General features: G+C 33.7%; 1 protein-coding gene across 1 annotated transcript; it reads right to left on the bottom strand.

Annotated features, from left to right (window-relative positions):
- Positions 1-9,638: 9,638 nt before the first annotated feature.
- Positions 9,639-19,489, bottom strand: LOTGIDRAFT_195247 (hypothetical protein; the record flags this gene model as incomplete). Its single annotated transcript, XM_009064823.1, has 12 exons — positions 19,405-19,489; positions 17,961-18,085; positions 17,348-17,461; positions 17,057-17,131; positions 16,120-16,238; positions 15,221-15,374; positions 13,671-13,835; positions 12,734-12,825; positions 12,311-12,384; positions 11,042-11,188; positions 10,418-10,558; positions 9,639-9,724 (listed from the first exon to the last, which is right to left on the bottom strand). Coding segments are annotated over exons 2-12 (1,242 nt in total), but the record flags the coding sequence as incomplete, so codon positions are not given.
- Positions 19,490-21,132: the final 1,643 nt, after the last annotated feature.

The following is a 21,132-nucleotide window of genomic DNA, read 5'->3' as shown; positions in this document are numbered from 1 at the left end:
AAAGTCAGAAGTAAGACTCAATTCATGAAATAAAAAATTAAATGTTTTAAAGTGCTATTAATTGAGTTAATAATATGATATGTAGAGTAAAATGAAGGAGATGTTGTCATGGCACCTCGTAATCACTTACTATTTTGGATTCAAAAGTGAAGAAAAGAAAAAAATCTAGAAGTAAAGTATGAAATTTTATAAAGAGTAAATAATAAATAAAAACAGTAATGTATGAAATATGAAGTGATAGAGGTGAATATGAATTACTTCCTCACCGATAGATTAAAATACACTAGGGACTAAACTAGGATAGGCCAGAGAGATACATACAATAGTTCAGGTATAGACTGTCTTCATATCTTTATAGAGTAAGATCACTGATGCATGTAAACACCATAAATATCATCTTATCTAAGGCTTATCATATCTTATTAGAAATATTTTCATAATAAAAGTTGAAAGTTGACATTCAGAAGCACTGGCCCTGGTATTGGAAAAATTATTATTCACTAATGCAAAGAAACAGCGTAATCAGCTGATATTTAGCCGACTATACAGATAGCTGAAATTGAGCTCTATTTAGCTGTTAACAGTAATATTTTGTTGACTAATCAGATAGCTGAAATTGAGCTCTATTTAGCTGTTAACAATAATATTTCGTTGACTATACAGATAGCTGAAATTGAGCTCTATTTAGCTGTTAACAATAATATTTCGTTGACTAAACAGATAGCTGAAATTGAGCTCTATTTAGCTGTTAACAGTAATATTTCGTTGACTATACAGATAGCTGAATTTGAGCTCTATTTAGCTGTTAACAGTAATATTTAGTTGACTATACAGATAGCTGAAATTGAGCTCTATTTAGCTGTAATATTTATATGACTGTACAGATAGCTGAAATTGAGCTCTATTTAGCTGTAATATTTCGTTGACTATACAGATAGCTGAAATTGAGCTCCATTTAGCTGTTAATAATAATATTTAGCCGACTATACAGATAGCTGAAATTGAGCTCTATTTAGCTGTTAACAATAATATTTCGTTGACTAAACAGATAGCTGAAATTGAGCTCTATTTAGCTGTTAACAGTAATATTTAGTTGACTATACAGATATCTGAAATTGAGCTCTATTTAGCTGTTAACAGTGATATTAATTTGACTATACAGATATCTGAAATTGAGCTCTATTTAGCTGTTAACAGTAATATCTAGTTGACTATACAGATATCTGAAATTGAGCTCTATTTAGCTGTTAACAGTGATATTAATTTGACTAAACAGATAGCTGAAATTGAGCTCTATTTAGCTGTTAACAGTAATATCTAGTTGACTATACAGATATCTGAAATTGAGCTCTATTTAGCTGTTAACAGTAATATTTCGTTGACTAAACAGATTGCTGAAATTGAGCTCTATTTAGCTGTTAACAGTAATATCTAGTTGACTATACAGATATCTGAGATTGAGCTCTATTTAGCTGTTAACAGTGATATTAATTTGACTAAACAGATAGCTGAAATTGAGCTCTATTTAGCTGTTAACAGTAATATTTAGATGACTATACAGATAGCTAAATTTAAGCTCTATCAGCTGGTAGAGTCAATATTTAGATGACTATACAGATAGCTTAAATTTTGCCCTATTTAGCTGTAATATTTATATGACTATACAGATAGCTGAAATTGAGCTCTATTTAGCTGTAATATTCATATGACTATACAGATAGCTGAAATTGAGCTCTATTTAGCTGTAATATTTATATGACTGTACAGATAGCTGAAATTGAGCTCTATTTAGCTGTAATATTTATATGACTATACATATAGCTGAAATTGAGCTCTATTTAGCTGTAATATTTATATGACTGTACAGATAGCTGAAATTTTGCTCTATTTAGCTGTAATATCTATATGACTGTACAGATAGCTGAAATTGAGCTCTATTTAGCTGTAATATTTATATGACTGTACAGATAGCTGAAATTGAGCTCTATTTAGCTGTAATATTTATATGACTATACATATAGCTGAAATTGAGCTCTATTTAGCTGTAATATTTATATGACTGTACAGATAGCTGAAATTTTGCTCTATTTAGCTGTAATATCTATATGACTGTACAGATAGCTGAAATTGAGCTCTATTTAGCTGTAATATTTATATGACTGTACAGATAGCTGAAATTGAGCTCTATTTAGTTGTAATATTTATATGACTATACAGATAGCTGAAATTGAGCTCTATTTAGCTGTAATATTTATATGACTGTATCCTGTGAAATAACTGAAGACAGCTCCCCAGTGAGGTAACATAGCTTACTAGAATTTCTATAGTTTTTAATATTTGAATAAGATGGTGGTGTTGTCTGTTGGATATCTAAACATAATATATAAATAATGATATATTTTTGACAGAGATGTTGTTTTTTACTGGCTATTTAAATGTTAAATGTAAATAATAGATATATATTATATCTAGAAGCAGTGAACCAGAATAACAACAAAACCACTGGAGGGATTAGACAGATTTCATATCATTATGTGTCTAGATGTGGGCTAAGGTAGATCTAGTTAATAGAATCCTAGCGCATCTGGCAGAATCCTAGAGCAACTGGTAGAATCCTAGAGTAATTGGTAGAATCCTAGAGCAACCGGCAGAACCCCTGAGCAACTGTTAGAATCCCAGAGCAACTGGTAGAATCCTAGAGCAACTGGTAGAATCCCACAGCAACTGGTAGAATCCTAGAACAACTGGTAGAATCCCAGAGCAACTAGTAGAATCCCAGAGCAACTAGTAGAAACCCTGAGCAACTGGTAGAATCCCAGAGCAACTGGTAGAATCCTAGAGCGACTGGTAGAATCCTAGAGCGACTGGTAGAATCCCAGAGCAACTGGTAGAATCCTAGAGCAACTGGTAGAATCCCAGAGCAACTGGTAGAATCCCAGAGCAGCTGGTAGAATCATAGAGCTACTGGTAGAATCCCAGAGCAACTGGTAGAATCATAGAGCGACTGGTAGAATCCTAGAGCGACTGGTAGAATCCTAGAGCAACTGGTAGAATCCTAGAGCAACTGGTAGAATCCCAGAGCAACTGGTATAATCCCAGAGAAACTGGTAGAATCATAGAGCTACTGGTAGAATCCTAGAGCAACTGGTAGAATCTTAGAGCAACTGGTAGAATCCTAGAGCAAGTGGTAGAATCCTAAAGCAAGTGGTAGAATCCTAGAGCAAGTGGTTGAATACCAGAGCAGGATTTTGTGTCATTGTCTTTTATTAAGGGGAGTTTATCAATATCAATAATACATCAGGATTATCTTTATCAAACGCAATGCATCGATAAGTAGGAAAGAATTGTGATTCATCTTAAAAAAATTTTGGATCTTCCTCCAAATTATATGAAGCAGAAGGAATTTGTGAACATCAAGTCGATTGCAGTAAGGATATGAATTTTTAGCCAACAAACTTATAAATAAGAGCTAGAAAACTCTTGTGACTCCTCTTAAGCTAGAGTGCTATTAGGCTATAATTATAGCTTGAGGGATAGTCACTGTGGAATGTTAATCACAAATCATATACAGTTTAAAAATATCTTAAATTATATCTATATCATTAAATTACATGTACCACAACAGTTAAATCAATCATTATACTGGATCCATGAGCTCAAAACCATGGCTATCAAAGGTTTCCTCCCGTCACTGGCCAACTTTATTTTATCAATCATTATATTAGTTATAACTGTATAAGGGAATATTAAACAGTAAACAGTGGTGCAGCCTATTCCAGGATACACCAATGCCAGCAATTCTGTTCGTACAGGTGGCTGCCAGTAGAGGGGGGTTTTATTTTTAAGCTTCAGTCTAATTTGACATGGAACCTTGTTGATTTTGACAAGTATTACCAAGTTATAATTTTTAAAATTGCTGAATAGCTGAAAACGAGCTGGATAGTTTATAAACTATTCCACTTTTTAATATAGGGGCCAATGCATGAAAGGAAAAGGAACTGTCATAAACAGCAAGTGTTAATAATGACATGAATTTATATGTCAATTAACTATTTGAGCAACCCCCAGTCTAGCTCCCCCTCCCCCTCATATTTAAAGAAGGAAATTCAGGTTTGTATATTGTGTATAACAGACTATTCTACAAGGGTCAAATTTGAAAAGGCAGATAATACCTAACATCAAGTCTATAGTTTACTGTACAATAATATAACATGTCCCATTATATTCATAACTTTATACGACCCAATAAAAGTTTCTCAACTTTCACATAATTCAAATATTTTATTACAATATAACCCTTTACAACTCCAGTGTCCTTTAATCAAGGTCACCATAGTGTAGAAATTGTGCATATACTTCCCTATAACATTTACACTGACGAAATATTCACTATGTCCCTACTATTTCCCGACCTTGCACAAATATCAATCAAACCATATGAAAAAGGTGGGGTATATGAGCCTCATATTGCCCTGCTTGATATACGCCCTGATTATAACCAATAAACTTATTGCACTTACCTAGCTGATATATTCTTTATTTATTTACACTTATATCCATTTCGAAACAGTTATAAATCCATTTTACTGTTTTAGAAAGATGAAAAACGTGAAAAGAGCACACATTCGTCGCTGTCACACGTTCACCTACGACACTTCAATGAAGTTATTTTTAGATCAACCAGGTAATATTTATTGGGGAGCCGTTGTAGAGAAATAGAGCGGTAATTTGATGACAATCTCTGTCTAAATTTGATGTTTAAAATATTAACGACAACGGCATTGTAATGTTTCCGTATTACGGGATTTGATCAATGCTTCGTCAACTGTGAGTTATGCACTGTAATGCCCGGTTAATATGGTATAGTATCTGGATAAAGATATCCCTTTTTCAGATACTCGTTCATAGAATTTGCATCCTCAGCTATTTGAGCTTAATTTCAGCTGTTTAACTATTCACATTTTTATGGTAATGCAAATATTTGGACTGAGGAAGTTAAATTTATGTTTGTTTGCTAAACTACAGGGGCGCATCTAGAAAATCCCTAAGAGGGTGGGGGACATGGTTCAATGGCCATACTCTAAATATGCCACTGCTGAACTATGATTGAATGTGATCAATCAGGTTGTCCCATTACGATATCTGATATAATATTCAAACTATGTATTTTATATCGTATCTATTACTCTCTCTTGTATTATGATATGTAATGTATATAATAAAATTCATTGCACTATGAAGTGTTTTTAGGGGTTTTATTATGTATGTTTGTATAACTAATTATTCATCAGTTGATATCGTATTAATACCAATAGATACATTCTTTAAACAGTAAAATGAAATGAAATGCAGTCCTACTTTTCTACGGACTAATGAAGACGGGCAACGCCATGCAGGGTGCAATGCGGGAAATTTTTGACAGGACAGCGACATCAGCCTGCTCTTTTTCAATTTCTACCTGTCAAGGGTTCTTTAAGCAGTGGTTCTTAAATATTTTTAGTATAAGCAAGGGAAGTCTAATTTACAGAGACAGATGGTGATAATAAAATTCTCACGTAAATTACAGTAATGTTGTAGCTTGATGGAGAAGGGGGGATCATTTCCCTCTACACTTAATGGGACCAGGACAGTGCTGTAGTTACAATGTAAATACTAGTCTGTGAGTAATAAAATTACAGGTTACTCAGGTCCTCCTCAACCAAGAGAATTCGGCACTGTTTTTACATTGTAATAGTGGGGCATGTAATCGAACAGTGCCAGAAGGTAAGTTAATGATTACAAAGGAACACTCCTTCATACTCTCAGTGGGATTCATCCCTGTAAATTGTCCCCCTATTAAGTCAGTCTGTCCCCTATTTGTACTCCCAATTCCAAGAGGATTGCACCATCACTGGGTCAGACCTTCGCCAGGAATAAATTTGAAGAATTAAACGCCCAGAGAACTCATTTCTGACAATTTTTAGGCACCAAAAACTTATCAAAATCTATATCTTTTTGATTTATTACAAAGACACTGTAAATGAATCAATGCTGAACTGAAGGTTTTGCTGGGGCTTAATTCTCATTTGGTGGGGTCCAGCCCCCACGGACCCCACCCTAACGACGGGCTGACTGAGCACCTCTTTTCCAGGGTACAAAATAAAAAGTCTTGAATTATAATTTATTCCAAAATTTATTAATAGTATTATGTACAGAATAAAATAAACATGTGTTTGATACGGAGATATTTACATTACTCTACATTACACTCAATATAAAATATACTACCAACAGTTAATACATAATCAGGAATCTTGATTCATAATCTTCATTGCCAGACATTTCAGGGGGATGACATTTCAGAGAGATGCCATTACAGATATCCTTCAGCTTATTGTCATAAATTTTGTAACTTACCACTCTCTGTCTTCACAATATCAAGCTATTACGACCCTGGCCTTAAACCTAGAATAAAATAGCTGCCTTTCTTGTATCATGGAATGCAGTGTTTTGATTGGAATGTACACTAGTGAATACAGCCAATCAGAGCCCTCGACAGAAATACTGTAAACATTATGGCTTAAGCGTTTAAGACTTTCTCTCGAAAACTCTTGATTGGCTGTATTCGATGGGGTACAATCAATTGCTGCATTTGCAAACTTCTGTGATAGATGAAAAGTGGCTATTAGAGTCAAGGTCTAGGCAAAGATTTAATAGCTTGACATTGACTTCCAGATATCTGAGTTACAATGTTACAAACTGGATTTCTTGGTATTGCAATTTACGAATATATATAAGTGACAATGCTTCTGACAACAAACTAGAAATTTGATTGGTCAATATCATCAATATAATAGTATCAACCAATCCGATCTCTTATATTTCATGTTTACAAATATTCTCAAGTTTCGATGCTTCTGACAAACTAGAAATCTGATTAGTAAATATTATCACTATAATGGTATCAACCAATCAGAATTCTTATTATTGTATATTTACAATTATTTTAAGGTTAGGGTGTTTCTCAACAACCTAGCAATTGGATTGGTTTGGTCTGCAGCATCCACCCATTAGTGTTCTCAAAACTCTATTTGTATCATTATCTTAAGGTTATGATATTTCTCACAACAGCCTAGAAATCTGATTGGTTAATATCATCACTATAATAGTATCAACCAATCAAATTTCTCAGTTATGATATTTCTGACAACTGGCTAGAAATCTGATTGGTTAATATCATCACTATGATAGTATCAACCAATCAGATTTCTCAGTTATGATATTTCTGACAATAGGCTAGAAATCTAGAAATCTGATCGGTTAATATCATCACTATAATAGTATCAACCAATCAAATTTCTCAGTTATGATATTTCTGACAACTGGCTAGAAATCTAGAAATCTGATTGGTTAATATCACCGCTATAATAGTATCAACCAATCAAATGTCTCAGTTATGATATTTCTGACAACAAGCTAGAAATGAAATGAAATGAATGAAGTTTTATGTCCTACTTTTCTGCACCATGTGGGTTAATGAAAACGATGACAACTGGCTAGATATCACATTGGTTAATATTATAACTACTTAAACATCAAACAGATTTCTTTGTTTTCTTGTTTATGTTTTTTCAATGTGATCACAATCTAGAAATCTGATTGGTTGATATTATCTCTGCAATAACATCGACCAATCAGAGTTAATCAACGATAATCTTAAAGTAAAAATGCTTCAGGCAATAAGCTTGAAAATTTACAGGCTCAATGACCAAAAAATAAAATCCTCAGTAGGGAGTCGTTACTTCAGAATCTTATGACTGGTGTACAATTTGGCAAAGTTAATTCTAGACGAGAAGCTTGATGAACTATGATTGTCACTAAAATACGTTCTTAAGATATAATTCTCAGTAGGAGTTGTTTCGAGGACTAAGATAGGAAAATGAAAGTAGGAGTTTGAGGAAATACGATTGCGATTATAATACATACTAATTTTCGTAACTATGAGTAACCTTGATTAACATAAAACAAAACACATTACGCAACACATTATGAGAGAAAACATATCAACACCAGCCTACACCAGCCTACCCCACCCCATCCCCCCCATCATTTCAAGTAATAAAAATCATTTTAAAATAACAAAAAAACATCTTGAATTAACATTAGTAAGATATGACAATGATGAAAAACAGCTCTAAACTTCGATCTTTTTCTTTTCAAAAACAAATTTACAAGCAACATTTATCATAGGGGGAATTTGTAAAACGCCATTGAATGCTTATGTTAGAGCACTAATGAGCGCTATACTATTATCTGAGCAAATTAAAAGTTTTTTGAATTTTTTCGCTTTTTTTTTTAAGAGAATTGGAATATCATCCTCAAAATAGTTCTGATTGTCTTAGAATGTGTTTGATAAAAATATAATCTTTTGTAAGTTTACATTGAAAAGAAACACATTTCTCTCCAAGAAATTTCACCCCCAAAAATTCACAAATTTTGTCTGAAAATTGTCTCTGTAAAAACAATTTTTGAAGACATAATATGTTCGTATGTTTATATTTTTATCAAAGCAAACCATCCTAAGACTATTATAGTAATGTGAAAAATTCAAAAAACTTTTTACTTTGCTCAGACAATAAGTTTAATAATCTTAATCTAAATGTGTTTGAAAATTAGATTTACCACATTCATATTAAGCTACATTAGTCTGGTTTATTAAAACCTAATAATTATTTTGATTTTTACAGATTCACTGATCAATAAATTTTGTTCACGAATTCGTTCATCTTGAATGTTTAGTTTCCACTATTTACAAATTCGAAGTAGAATGCAATACACGACACTGTTAAAAGTGAGGAGTATATTTCACAAACACAAGACCATACAGTATAAAGAATTGTGTAATAATATTATCTTGTGTTTTTGACACGTTGTCAACACATTTCTAATTTCACCAAGTCTATTTCTTTCTTGTATATTGATATCTAGTTTCCACCATCTACACAATACAAGAAGGAGTATAATATATACTTTGAGGTATGACTGTAGTTGAAATTTTTAATATGTACACTCACTTCAGACAACATGCAAATTTGTCGTTCCATAATTTATGAAAAGTTTTCTCTCAACGTTCTTAAGCTGCATTGAAATGTGGCCAAGTCACACTGTCACTGTTTCTTAATTACAAGAGCTCATTATATTCATTCATATTTCACATAGTTTTATTTATGAGCTCATATAATTGTCACTATTATGTTATTTTGGGTTTCACTCCAGTTATCGAGTGTTTACCATGATTTGAGACCTCATTCTAGAAAACCTTAACATCTGATGATATCCATCTTCTAGTTGTTTTGATTGGTCAATCATTAAAATCGATTTAAATTTAGTTTTATTATCCAATTAGATCATTATATTTCTTAAAATCAGGATTTTCATCGTGGATAAGTTTTTGAGTATCAGGCCCCTGCTCTCGGTTAGATGTCAAGAACCAAACGCTACGTAACGCTTTGCTTTATTAAATGCAGGTCTGATGTAAAAATCCTTTGTATTCCTTGTTGTTTTAATTCACAGTACATGTTCATATGTCCTCCTGTTAAACTGGGTCTCTAACCAAACGTAAAATTAAACCCTGGGTGCCCGTGCCCTCCTCCTCCACCTCCCTGTTGAAAATGGAAGCCGTTCATACCTCCCCCACCCCCACCCCCAAACATCATCTGGAATATCTGATTGGGATCCATTTGATCTGAAATAAAACAAGATAGAATTGGCCTATAATTTTGAAAGATAACTGGGATTGAATTAGTCAAATTACCTGTATAGTGCAAGAATGAATTAGACAATCACTTTGAAAGATGTACAACTAAATGGTGGCATTGAACTTGAAGCCAAAAGTTGACAGGCTAGAAATCTAGAAAGTGGATTATATGTCCTCATTAGGTCTGATTCAAATCATTTAATAAATCAGTAAAAGTGGATTTTAAGTACTGGTAGTAATTAGAAATTTGATATTGTGCTAGCCAAATTCATATAGAGTTCATCATTGTTCTAATCACACTCAGTGTTCAAATGAGATGAAATGTGTTTTAAGTCCTACTTTTCTGTGCTAATGAAGACAGGGAATGCAACGCTGAGTGTCATGAGGAAAATTTTGCCAGGACAGCAGCATTAACCTATTCATTTATCGATTTTCACCGCGCACAGCCTGTAGCACACAGGACCTTAAGTTTATTGTCCCATCCTAATGACTGGACGCTTTCTCCATGTCAGCCACTCTTACCTGCATCACTGACAAGGGGGAAACCAGGTTGAAAAATCCAAAAGTATTATCTCGACCTATGCTGGGATTCAACACTAGACAATCAGGTTAGCGAGCAAGCGTCTAACTCACTGGCTTCTTCAAAAGGTTAGTTCTACTTACGGAATCCAGCGCCACCACCATCTAAATCTTCTAAATCTTGACCAGCGTCATATCTCATCCTCTTTTTACTGTCTGACAGCACTCCGTATGCTTCTCCCACTTCTTTAAACTTCACTTCCTCTGCTTTCTGTACCTCTTCTTCAGCATGAGAATGACGATCTGTAATATCAATCAAATTTCATTTACAATAAGAATGTAACATTCTTCCTCATATTCACGCTGGCCTAAAATGGACTCACACAAGTTGTCAAGGTGATTTTCAGATCATATATATCATATATACACATTTATATATCCCACTGTTCTGTACCATATTGGACTGGTGAAATGAAATGGAGTTTTCAAATCATTTATATCAAATATACACTGTATTGACGGACTTTTCCATATGATTTTGAGTGAATTCATCAAGACTGGCAGTCAGTGTTTAAGGAGGCTTGAATAAAATTGCACCAAAGGAGCTCCTTCAAAATCAAACAGATATTCATACTTTTATTGGTTCAGTTGATTCTCTTAATGTACATTGATTTAAATTGATATTAGGTGGACTGACATTTTTTATTCTGAATGTTGTCAGAGATGAACAGGTGACAACTGTGTAAAATTCGACAAGCACCTGTCAATGATTTCACTATAGCTTACCTGGGTGATGTATAAGAGCTCGTTTTTTGTAAGCTTTTTTAATTTCATCTTCTGTAGCTTCTTTCCCAATGCCTAATAATTTGTAGTAGTCTTTTCGTTTACTTTTTTTTAATTCTAACTTGGCTTCATTTAATAAGCGTTTATGTTCTGCAAGTATACAAGAAATTAATCTGATTAAAATACACGCCTTGGTGTCATATTAGAGTGCAAGTTATTTTTCCATTTTTTTTCATTTTAAACAGTCTTTTTATGTCAAATATTCACTAACATAATCAAATAAAGCGATATATTTATAGATATTTAATCTGAGTTTGACATTTGATGAGCTGATTAGCCTACCCGTTAGTACTGTCATATCTAAAGGAATATATTTTTTCCATGTCAGCCCCTCTGACCTGCCTCACTGACAAGGGGTTGAAAAATCAAAAGTATTATCTTTGAGCCCTGGCAACATATTCTCAAGCGATTTAAGTTCTAACATATATAGAAACAATGCCCTAGGATACCCTAGAAACAGTGTTAAAAGTTAAGACCCTTGGATATCCTAGAAACAGTGTTAAAAGTTAAGACCCTTGGATATCCTAGAAACAGTGTTAAAAGTTAAGACCCTTGGATATCCTAGAAACAGTGTTAGAAGTTAAGACCCTAGGATATCCTAGAAACAGTGTTAAAAGCTAAGACCCTTGGATATCCTAGAAACAGTGTTAGAAGTTAAGACCCTAGGATATCCTAGAAACAGTGTTAAAAGTTAAGACCCTAGGATATCCTAGAAAAGGTGTTAAAAGTTAAGACCCTTGGATATCCTAGAAACAGTGTTAAAAGTTAAGACCCTAGGATATCCTAGAAAAGGTGTTAAAAGTTAAGACCCTTGGATATCCTAGAAACAGTGTTAAAAGTTAAGACTCTAGGAAATCCTAGAAACAGTGTTACAAGCTAAGACCCTAGGATATCCTAGAAACAGTGTTAGACGTTAAGACCCTAGGATATCCTAGAAACAGTGTTAAAAGCTAAGAGCCTAGAATACCCTAGGATATCCTAGAAACAGTGTTAGAAGTTAATACCCTGGGATATCCTAGAAACAGTGTTAAAAGCTAAAAGCCTACAATATCCCAGAAACTGTGTTAAAAGCTAAGAGCCTAGGATATCCTAGAAACAGTGATACGAGCCTAGGATATCCTAGAAACAAAGATCGTTTAGAGAAATTTATTAAGTCACTACAGCTCTGACATTATTTTTTAAAGTTTGAACATGACTGGTTCATACACTGACCTCTACTTTTATCTAGATTATAGATCTTTTCATAGTCTCTCACTGACTCTTCATATTTCTCTACTTCCATATAACTAAAATATAATATTAATATCAAATCAGCAATGAAAGTTTGCATATGCAAACGAGGCTTGTAACTATGATGCTGCATTTTGAATTCAGCCTCGGCCGTTGTCCCCCCATGGAGTCACTCTGACCATTATTTATACACCCAGTTTAGGCGCCACTGGCGATGTAAGAGGTCCAAATAGACATTTGGGGACATGGAGAATATGATCAGTAAGATTCAGCTACCCCAGCCTTGCTAAAAGTCAATGAGAACATCATATCTTCGAGAAGAGTTCATCGTATTTAGGTTAAAGGATAAAACGTTACTAGTACAACAATGGTTTTTAAAAACTTGTATAAAATTAAGATGGTTACCTTCTGGCTCTCCGTAGATAAGCTTTAACATAAGAACTATCTAATTCTATAGCTTCTGTACAGTCTTTTATACAGTCTTCATGTTTACCTAGCTATAATAACATCAAATATATTCTAAAACTATTCAAAGACATGACCTAAATTTTGTATTCAAAATAACCCTCTCCGAAATGAAATGAATGGAGTTTTACGTCCTTCTTTTCTGCACGTGGGTTAATGAAGACGGGCAACGCCATGCAGGGTGCAATGAGGGAAAGGGTGCCAGGACAGTGGCTAAGCCTGCTCTCAATAACACCCTTTGAAAAAGAGTTATATTTGATATGGAACAAATAGTTGAGGAAGCATCCTTGTATACATCCAAGATGATTTTGTACAGGAGAAGTAATCACAATGTAGCCATTCGTTCTTCACTGTTGTTGTATTCAACTATCAATCAGACATTTTCTAACAAGTAGGTCATAATACTGAAACAAACTATAAAATATAAAACTTCCTTAAAGGGATTGTAAAGAGTATTTTTTTAATGTGTATTGGGGACACTGAAAACAGACTATAAAATGTAAAACTTCCTTAAAGGGATTGTAAAGAGTATTTTATTATGTGTATTGGGGACACTGAAAGCATCAATTTGAGTCATTCTCATTTTCAATCAGACGTCTGTGGTTCTTATAATTCCAATTAACCTATACCTTTTATGACTTCACTATTGCAAAGATCCTAATATCAATAGCAGTATTTGCAATAGTGAAGTAATAAAACGCTTAGTTTATTGGAATTGAAAGAACCATAGACATTTAAAATTGAAATGGTGCAAATTCATTGCTATCAGTGTCCCTGATACACATAAAAAGTTAAGGAAACGTCTCTCCAATCACTTTAATACAGTAAGACAGTTATGATGTATCACTGTGTAACTAGAAATAGTAGACCAGCCTACCTTAGCTGATACTGTAGCTCTATTACAGTATAATTTGGAGTTGGTTGATTTATTGTATTGATCTATTGATAAAGCTGTGGTATAGAGATCGTAGGCTTGCTGATATTGCCCTGCCCGGAACGCCACATTACCCTCCTCCTTCTTCCCTTGTAACTGTTTAGCTTTCTGAAATTAGGGGGAATAGTATCAATACACATATATATAAACCTTATAAGACACTGACACTATATATTTGACCCCGCACATGGCATCAGGTATTAAGTTACACTGCCCAGTAATGTGCTGGCAGTGAAGTATTAAAGGGGACTCAAATCTAGATATTAAATTGACTATATTATTTTTTGAACGGAGAAAGCTATTGAGATGGAATTGGTATCAAAATGTAGCTGATGATGCCAGGAATCCAAATATACTAATAGCTCTACATACACCAAATGCTACTAAACACCTGGTTTGATGTGCGGGGTCACATATTATGTGGCTAAATATCTCATTTAATACTCTTCTGCTTCTATTTGATGCTTAAGTCTGTCTTTAATTAAGAATAAGTGACAAACTGAATAAATGATGAAGTTATTTGTATGTTTGTGGTGTGATCAATTGCACCAATAATTTACTAAAACAATTTTAACAATGATCAGTTACTTGAATTTTCCACAAAACTTAGATTGCGTCGTTGTTATGCTTTGACGTCATAGTGTCACGTGAAAAACAACAGTCTATCGAAAAATAACGCGAGTTAGCGTAACTAATTCATTGAAGGAAGTGATAGTAGAAATGTAAATATTAACATATATAAGAATTTAAAAATAACCATACATGTAGATATAAATGAAATATTCACGTGATGTTTTTTTTTTCCGACAGTAACCATGGATATGGTTGTCTAATTATTCACTAAACTTGGTATTAAAACTTTAATTTAATTTATTTAATTAAATTCAACTTAATCATTCCCATCCGTCAAAATTAACCCAGGTTTCCAGCAATTCAACTTAAAATCATGATGCTAGTAGACTGCTGTCTAGTCCTGTCAGTTTTCATCATTCTCATAACTCATACATTGAATTGTCATCTTGAAGGTAAAAAAAAATACTGCCAAGAATTTGAACGCTTCAAGTCTATCTTGTTTCACTCTACCAAATGGTTGTATTTCATCAGTTTTAAAGATGGGTTCCCTAATTTTCATTTATAAAAATGAAACTGCCAATACTTCTATGAATAGAAAGTAGAGGTGTTCTAATGACTTGGAAAAATACCAGTTTGTCTCACATGTCCATTAATTAATTCATAAATAGCTAAATTAAAAGAGAATTACCAGCAGAATTCCAATTAGTTACTGAACAAGAAAGATCAAAAAGTCTTTCTTTGTTTATCCAGACTGTATATACATGGACATTTCTATTTTATACCAGAAATTTACACATAATTTTGTTTTCAATCTAAGCTTTTTTTCAAAATAATGACTCTACAGGTCACATTAGGGATGATGTAAATATCATACATAGTGACTTAAAGCACCCCACCCAACACTAATCCAACCCACCTACCTTATAAGCAAGTCGAGCTCGCTGGTGGTCTGGGGCTAAACGTAATACTTGTTGAAAATGTGTGTAAGCTTTTTCTAAATTATCACGAAAGTAGAGACATAATCCTCGAACGTACGTAGCGTCAGCATTTAAATTATCACTAAATAAGATCATACTGAAATGGTAAACAAAAAAAGTTACAATTCAGCACCTTTACCCCCGATTTGTGATACTAGACAAACCAAACCTTTTTTTTTGCAATTTTTTTTCAAATTTCACTGGGTGCCATTTTGTGAGTGTTGATGTACAACAAATGGGCACGCGCAGCAAGATGGGGCACCCTGTCCTAGAGACACAAGCAACAAAAGATTGGTCAAAAGCAAGCTCTTGTTTCATCAAGTAAAAAATATATTGATCAGAGTCGAACTATGAGATGGTCCTGTCATCTTCTTTGAACTGGAGAAAAATATTATCTATACTCTTGATGTTGTGTCACATTTATGTATATTTGCACATAATAATAAGGACATATTTCAACAGTTACACAGCGTGAAAAGATACGAAAATATAAAAAGGCTGTGGCATATTTGGACGACCGAAAGTCAACTTTTAAAGCCAATAGATAAATACGGTCGGTCGACAGTATCGGGATCCAATGTAGCCCTTTTCTTGTTAACAATATTATTTAGTTTGTGAAAGATACCCTGGTAACGTAGTAGACAAAGTTAGCAGATCAACCTTATTGACAGGGAGAATTTCAAAACTTCAGAATGAACTTTTTTACAAATCAAGTTAGTCGATGTAGGCCTACGTAAGAATAATCGAATGGTAAAATCCGACTCTAATATTCGTAGAAACGGATTTGAATTTAATTATTCGACTATTCGTGTGAGCACTAATAATTTATGAAATCAACCTACTTTGCTAATTCCTCTGATTCTGGATAGCGCCCTAATAAGGCTAAACTTTCAGCTTTCTGGATTTTAAATTTATGACAAGCAGGGGAATGAACTAAACATTTATCCCAATAAAACATAGCCTAGAAAACAAAATGTAGTTTAATCACATTATCAACTTGCCCTGAAGTCTTCATTTATAATACATAGACATATATTTAGTAGAATTCAGCATCATATTTGTAAGTCTAGCCTTGCATTCTCGAAAAAATCTTAGCGCTAGGATGTCCTAGGGTCTTAATTTCTATCTCTGTTTCTAGGATATCCTAGTGCTAAGATCATTTTGAGAAGTGGCCAGGGCAGTAACTAGGGTTTTTTGTCTATGAAGCAAAAATCCTAAACTGTCTTTCAAGACTTATTAGTGTAAATACAAAATGGCTCTAAAAACTTGTTACAATTCGTATAGATAGACAGAAACACCTAGAACAGTCAGCAGTGATTGCCAAATCTTTTTTTTTTAAAGAAACAGGTTGACCAATCGTATCTTGCTAAGCTAATAATTAATGGCGTTCACAACTCACTGTCGAAATTTGAGCGTCCAGAATTATACGCATTTGCATGTTAAAATGAGACTAAAGGTGCGGGCACATAAGTGGTTTGGGTCGGAGATTTTGTCCTGAATAAAACACAATATTATCGCGGAGTTTATAATATCACACAAGTTTTATAGGTTTATTGTCTCATCCAATCAGATTCCTTTTCTTTTCAATTGCATACTCTGCACTTGATTATCGACATGGTGGAAAACGAGCGACTGGAGACTGCGCATGTGCCAGACGGTGAAACTTTTGACAAAAGTCTAGTCGGCTACAAACAAGCTCTGACCAAGACAGTTCGTGTTCCCATCCCTAAAGATACAATTAGTCAAACAGATGATGAATCTGTCCCTGTATAGACTTACTGTACGAAAATCTTCTTTATCATAACATTTATCTGCTTTCTCTGTTAATTCAAATACAATTTTAGCTGTTTGTAACTGAAATAAAGAAAATATTCCAAAGTTATTCAGAGAAAGAAGGATTTCAGTATCATAATTTACAACTTTACTTTGTAAAAGATAATTAACCAGCTATTATGTCAAGCATTCAGGAGAGCTATAGAACTCATTTCAGCTTTAACATACAATTTGTTTTAAATCAGTTTTTAATCAATCTAATTTCTCAGACCGGAAATCAGATATCAAAAAAATTACCTCATTTTGGGCCGTAGTATTTTTGGGATCTAATTGCAAAACCTTTTCATAACTTCTGATGGCAGCTGATGCATTCCCCAACGTTAAATGACATTTTCCTTCTCGTAAATAACCCTAAAATAAAAATATTAACGACTTTCACACATCAAATCTTTTATTTGCAAACAGTGGCAGTGGAATTAATAAGTATGAAAGTTTCATAGTCATCTGCTAGGCAATTAGGTGCTATGAGTTTGAATCAGACTACAGAAGTAAGAAATATTCTGATGCCACAGTCAGCACTTCACAAGTAGTTTGTTGTCTGTGTCAACCTGTAACGAATATTTCGAACTCCCTGGTAATGGCAATCCTGAGAGGAGATCTTTATTATGTCTTATGACAACTTTATAGGGAAGATATTAATTTTATCACCTTTGTGTTAAGAGTGAAGAAGTTCCTAAAAACTTCTATGTAAAGCACTGGCCAAGGTCACAAATAAAGAGATAAATGTTCAATACAAGAGAAGGTGAAGTTAGCATAGTTAGTATTAAGTTAAAAAAACAACCACGAGTAATCTAAATAAACAAAAGTCTATAATATGAAAGACCTTTGTGTAAAAGTTTTCAATACCTACCTTTATAAAATTATGATCTATTTGGACAGATTGTTGTGCATCCTCTAGAGCAGCTTGATATTTGTATAACATCATCAAGGCTGCTGCCCTGTTACTGTAATATGCTGCACATGTCGGACAAAGATCTGGAAAAATCACACATCAAGTTACAACTGTCCAATAACAATGTTTACTAGGGCTGCAACGATTCACCGTTGAATCGATGAACCGCGATTCGTTCCTTCTTATCGATGCATTGCGAAGAAAAAAATAATTGTGATACATCGGCCCGATTCTCATAAATATAATTAACTCCCTTTAATGACTAATAGCATGGAATCCTAGCGTATTTTAGCGTATTGCGTCATGTTCAAATGTTAAAAAATTGATTTTCACGTATTAATTTGTCTTCAGCATTTTTAATTTTTGTTATAAACGATGAAAAGAGAACATATTAATATGCCAAGTGGAAGATAAACGCATGGGATCTGATATAAACTTTTTCTTTTTCCAACGTAATATGTGTTTGCATAGTCATAAAATAATTCCATGAAGCTATATTCGATGGTTTGGTAATTTCTTTATATTTTTGAAGAAATTTGTTAGTCCTTGTGTGTAACAAATGATGAAAAGTGAATTTTGTACTTCTAAGCTTGCCAAAATAATTTGAACTGTGTTAAAATGTTATTAATTATCAGTTTTACTTTTTCCTTCCCTTTTAATCAAAGAATCGCGATTTATTATCGCAAGTATCGGATCGCCACTTTAGGAATCGTTGCAGCCCTTATGTTTACTGAATCTCATTTTGGTCTTAAGGCACGATATATCAGAATAGATACAACGAGACATGTTATGCCAAGATACGCATATCGTATAATTCTAAATCCTTGATGATAACACTCCAGATATAAGCTTACTGGACAAAATTTATAACCATCATCCAAATGTATGAAATATTCCATTTGTGAACACTAATGTGTCAACAGAAAACCTTTCAATTACTTGTTATATATTTTGTTATTGCCTGGAAAATGATCATTTGACAAAACCTAGCACTAATTGGTGGAAATCTCTACCAATGACAAATTTATAATTGGATGTATGAAAATACAGTTGTTTCAGCCTGAAATATCAGCCATTTTCACAGTAAATATCTGTGAAGGAAAGTGTGCAATCATTTCAATAATGAATCATGTAATTTAAAAGGAACCACAGACGTCTGACTGAAAATTTGAATGGTGCAAATCGATGCCGTCACTGTATATGTATTCTATACATATACATTTTCTAGAAAACCACTTTACAACTCCTTTAAGGGCCTAAAGAAATCCAAGACAGTTGATAATAACTGAATAGGGGAGGAAACCACTAGGATTAAAAAGAGGTGGAAACCACTAGGGAGGAACTTGTAAAGGGAGGAAACCACTACATGCCAAAAATGATCGAGGAGTATTCAAGGACTTACTAATGGCCTCTGTATAACAAGAAACTGCATCTTTATATTTTTTCTGTTTATAAAATGAATTTCCTTCTTCTTTTTTATCTTCTGCTAGAATAACTGGGTCTTCAATAATCACAACGCTGTCACTGAAAGTTTATCAAGCTTATTAAAATACATAATACATTTAGCAAAAGCCTGTTTCAACTCTATTGTATTTATTGTTTATAAACAAAGTAAAAAGTTTTTTTCAATTAAAAGCTCCAAAATCAATGACGTAAGTTTACCGATGCTACAGAAATACCATTGCATTGCTAAAAATATACATGATACATCCATATTTCAATTATTCTAGTTTCACTTTCAGAGACAAAAACATCTGTGTTTTAACGTTTACTCTTTTTTAAAATACACTGAGACGAGGGATAGGCTAAATTTACAAAGTTGTTTGAAGAAGGGAAATCTCCGCCCTTGACATAAATTTCACGATTAAGTTGGTACTTGATTTCACAAAACACTAGGTTTCTAGGAATTTTAGGTTCGAACATTGCCGTTAAGTAATGTTACGAAAGTACAGTCACAGGATTCTACTGAAATCCAACAAAATGAAAAGAAAATGAAAGTCAATAAGAACACAAAGTCCCTATCTTACGATCAAGGTTTCTTTTAGATCGTTATTCTCCTATGTAGTGGCTTTTTAAAATATTTCCGATCAATTCCATGAGTCTTACTGAAACCGGAAGTACAATTTGTGTCAAATTCCAGAACTTTCTACGATTTCTAATCCCGTTTTTTCGAAATTAGACCCATAAAGTGAACTATTGAGAGCCCATTGACTGTTCCACGACATAAAACCATGTTTTTTCTGAATGACTATATGAAACTTACTCGTCATCGGGCACCATTTCGACTGAATTTTCTTCAGACGAGTCGACTTCTTTCGGTGACATTTCTTCGTCCGACATTTTGGCTTCAACGTGCTTTACTAATGTGCACACGAGATAGCGCGAGATATTCTAAATATAGATTATTATCCGTTGATTTGATTGGTTTAGAATTCGGGGTAACTAAGAAAACGAAAGTATATGAAGCGTGAAAATTCATTTTCAGTTACGCCCCATTTCAATTACCCCCACCCCCTGGATGTTTGTGAAAAGAACAAAACGTGGACTGAAATTGATGATTCGGAAATATTTCTGATAGTAGGTTCGTGAGGGGGAGATAGATCGTGACAAATACTGAAATAGACCATAGCCTTTGCCTCGTCATTGAGATTTTAGGACAACTATTTCAGACGTGGGAAAAGTCACACACATAGGCCTGCTCCTTTCATTTGAAATCTACGGTGGCTCACGTACGACATTTTCCACTTTTTATTTTGAAGGTGGAAATTATTTTCACCTAGGTGAAAATTAAAGTTTTTAATTCAAAATTAATTTTCACCTAGGTTTTTAATTTAAAATTAAAAGTGAAATATGTCGTATGTGAGCCGATAGCTATATAACTCTATGTGAATAATTCGGAAATATTTCGGAAGGTTTTTTTTCTGCAGGTTAGGTGTAGCCTAAGCCTACTAGGCTATATTCACTCATCATCAATGATCTGACAAAAGTCTTTTTTAAATCATGTTCAGGAAAATGTTTGATAGGCCTAGCGTTAAAAGATTAATCATATAAGCCAACCAACCAAAAAAAATACCGTTTACAGTTGGCATGTCAATCAGTGTTTTAGCAATCAATAATCAATTCGGAAACA

The sequence above is a fragment of the Lottia gigantea genome (genome assembly GCF_000327385.1).
Source record: "Lottia gigantea unplaced genomic scaffold LOTGIsca_65, whole genome shotgun sequence".
Classification (NCBI taxonomy): domain Eukaryota; kingdom Metazoa; phylum Mollusca; class Gastropoda; family Lottiidae; genus Lottia; species Lottia gigantea.
Note: the sequence above shows the minus strand (reverse complement) of the source record. Positions and strands in the feature narration are given on the sequence as shown.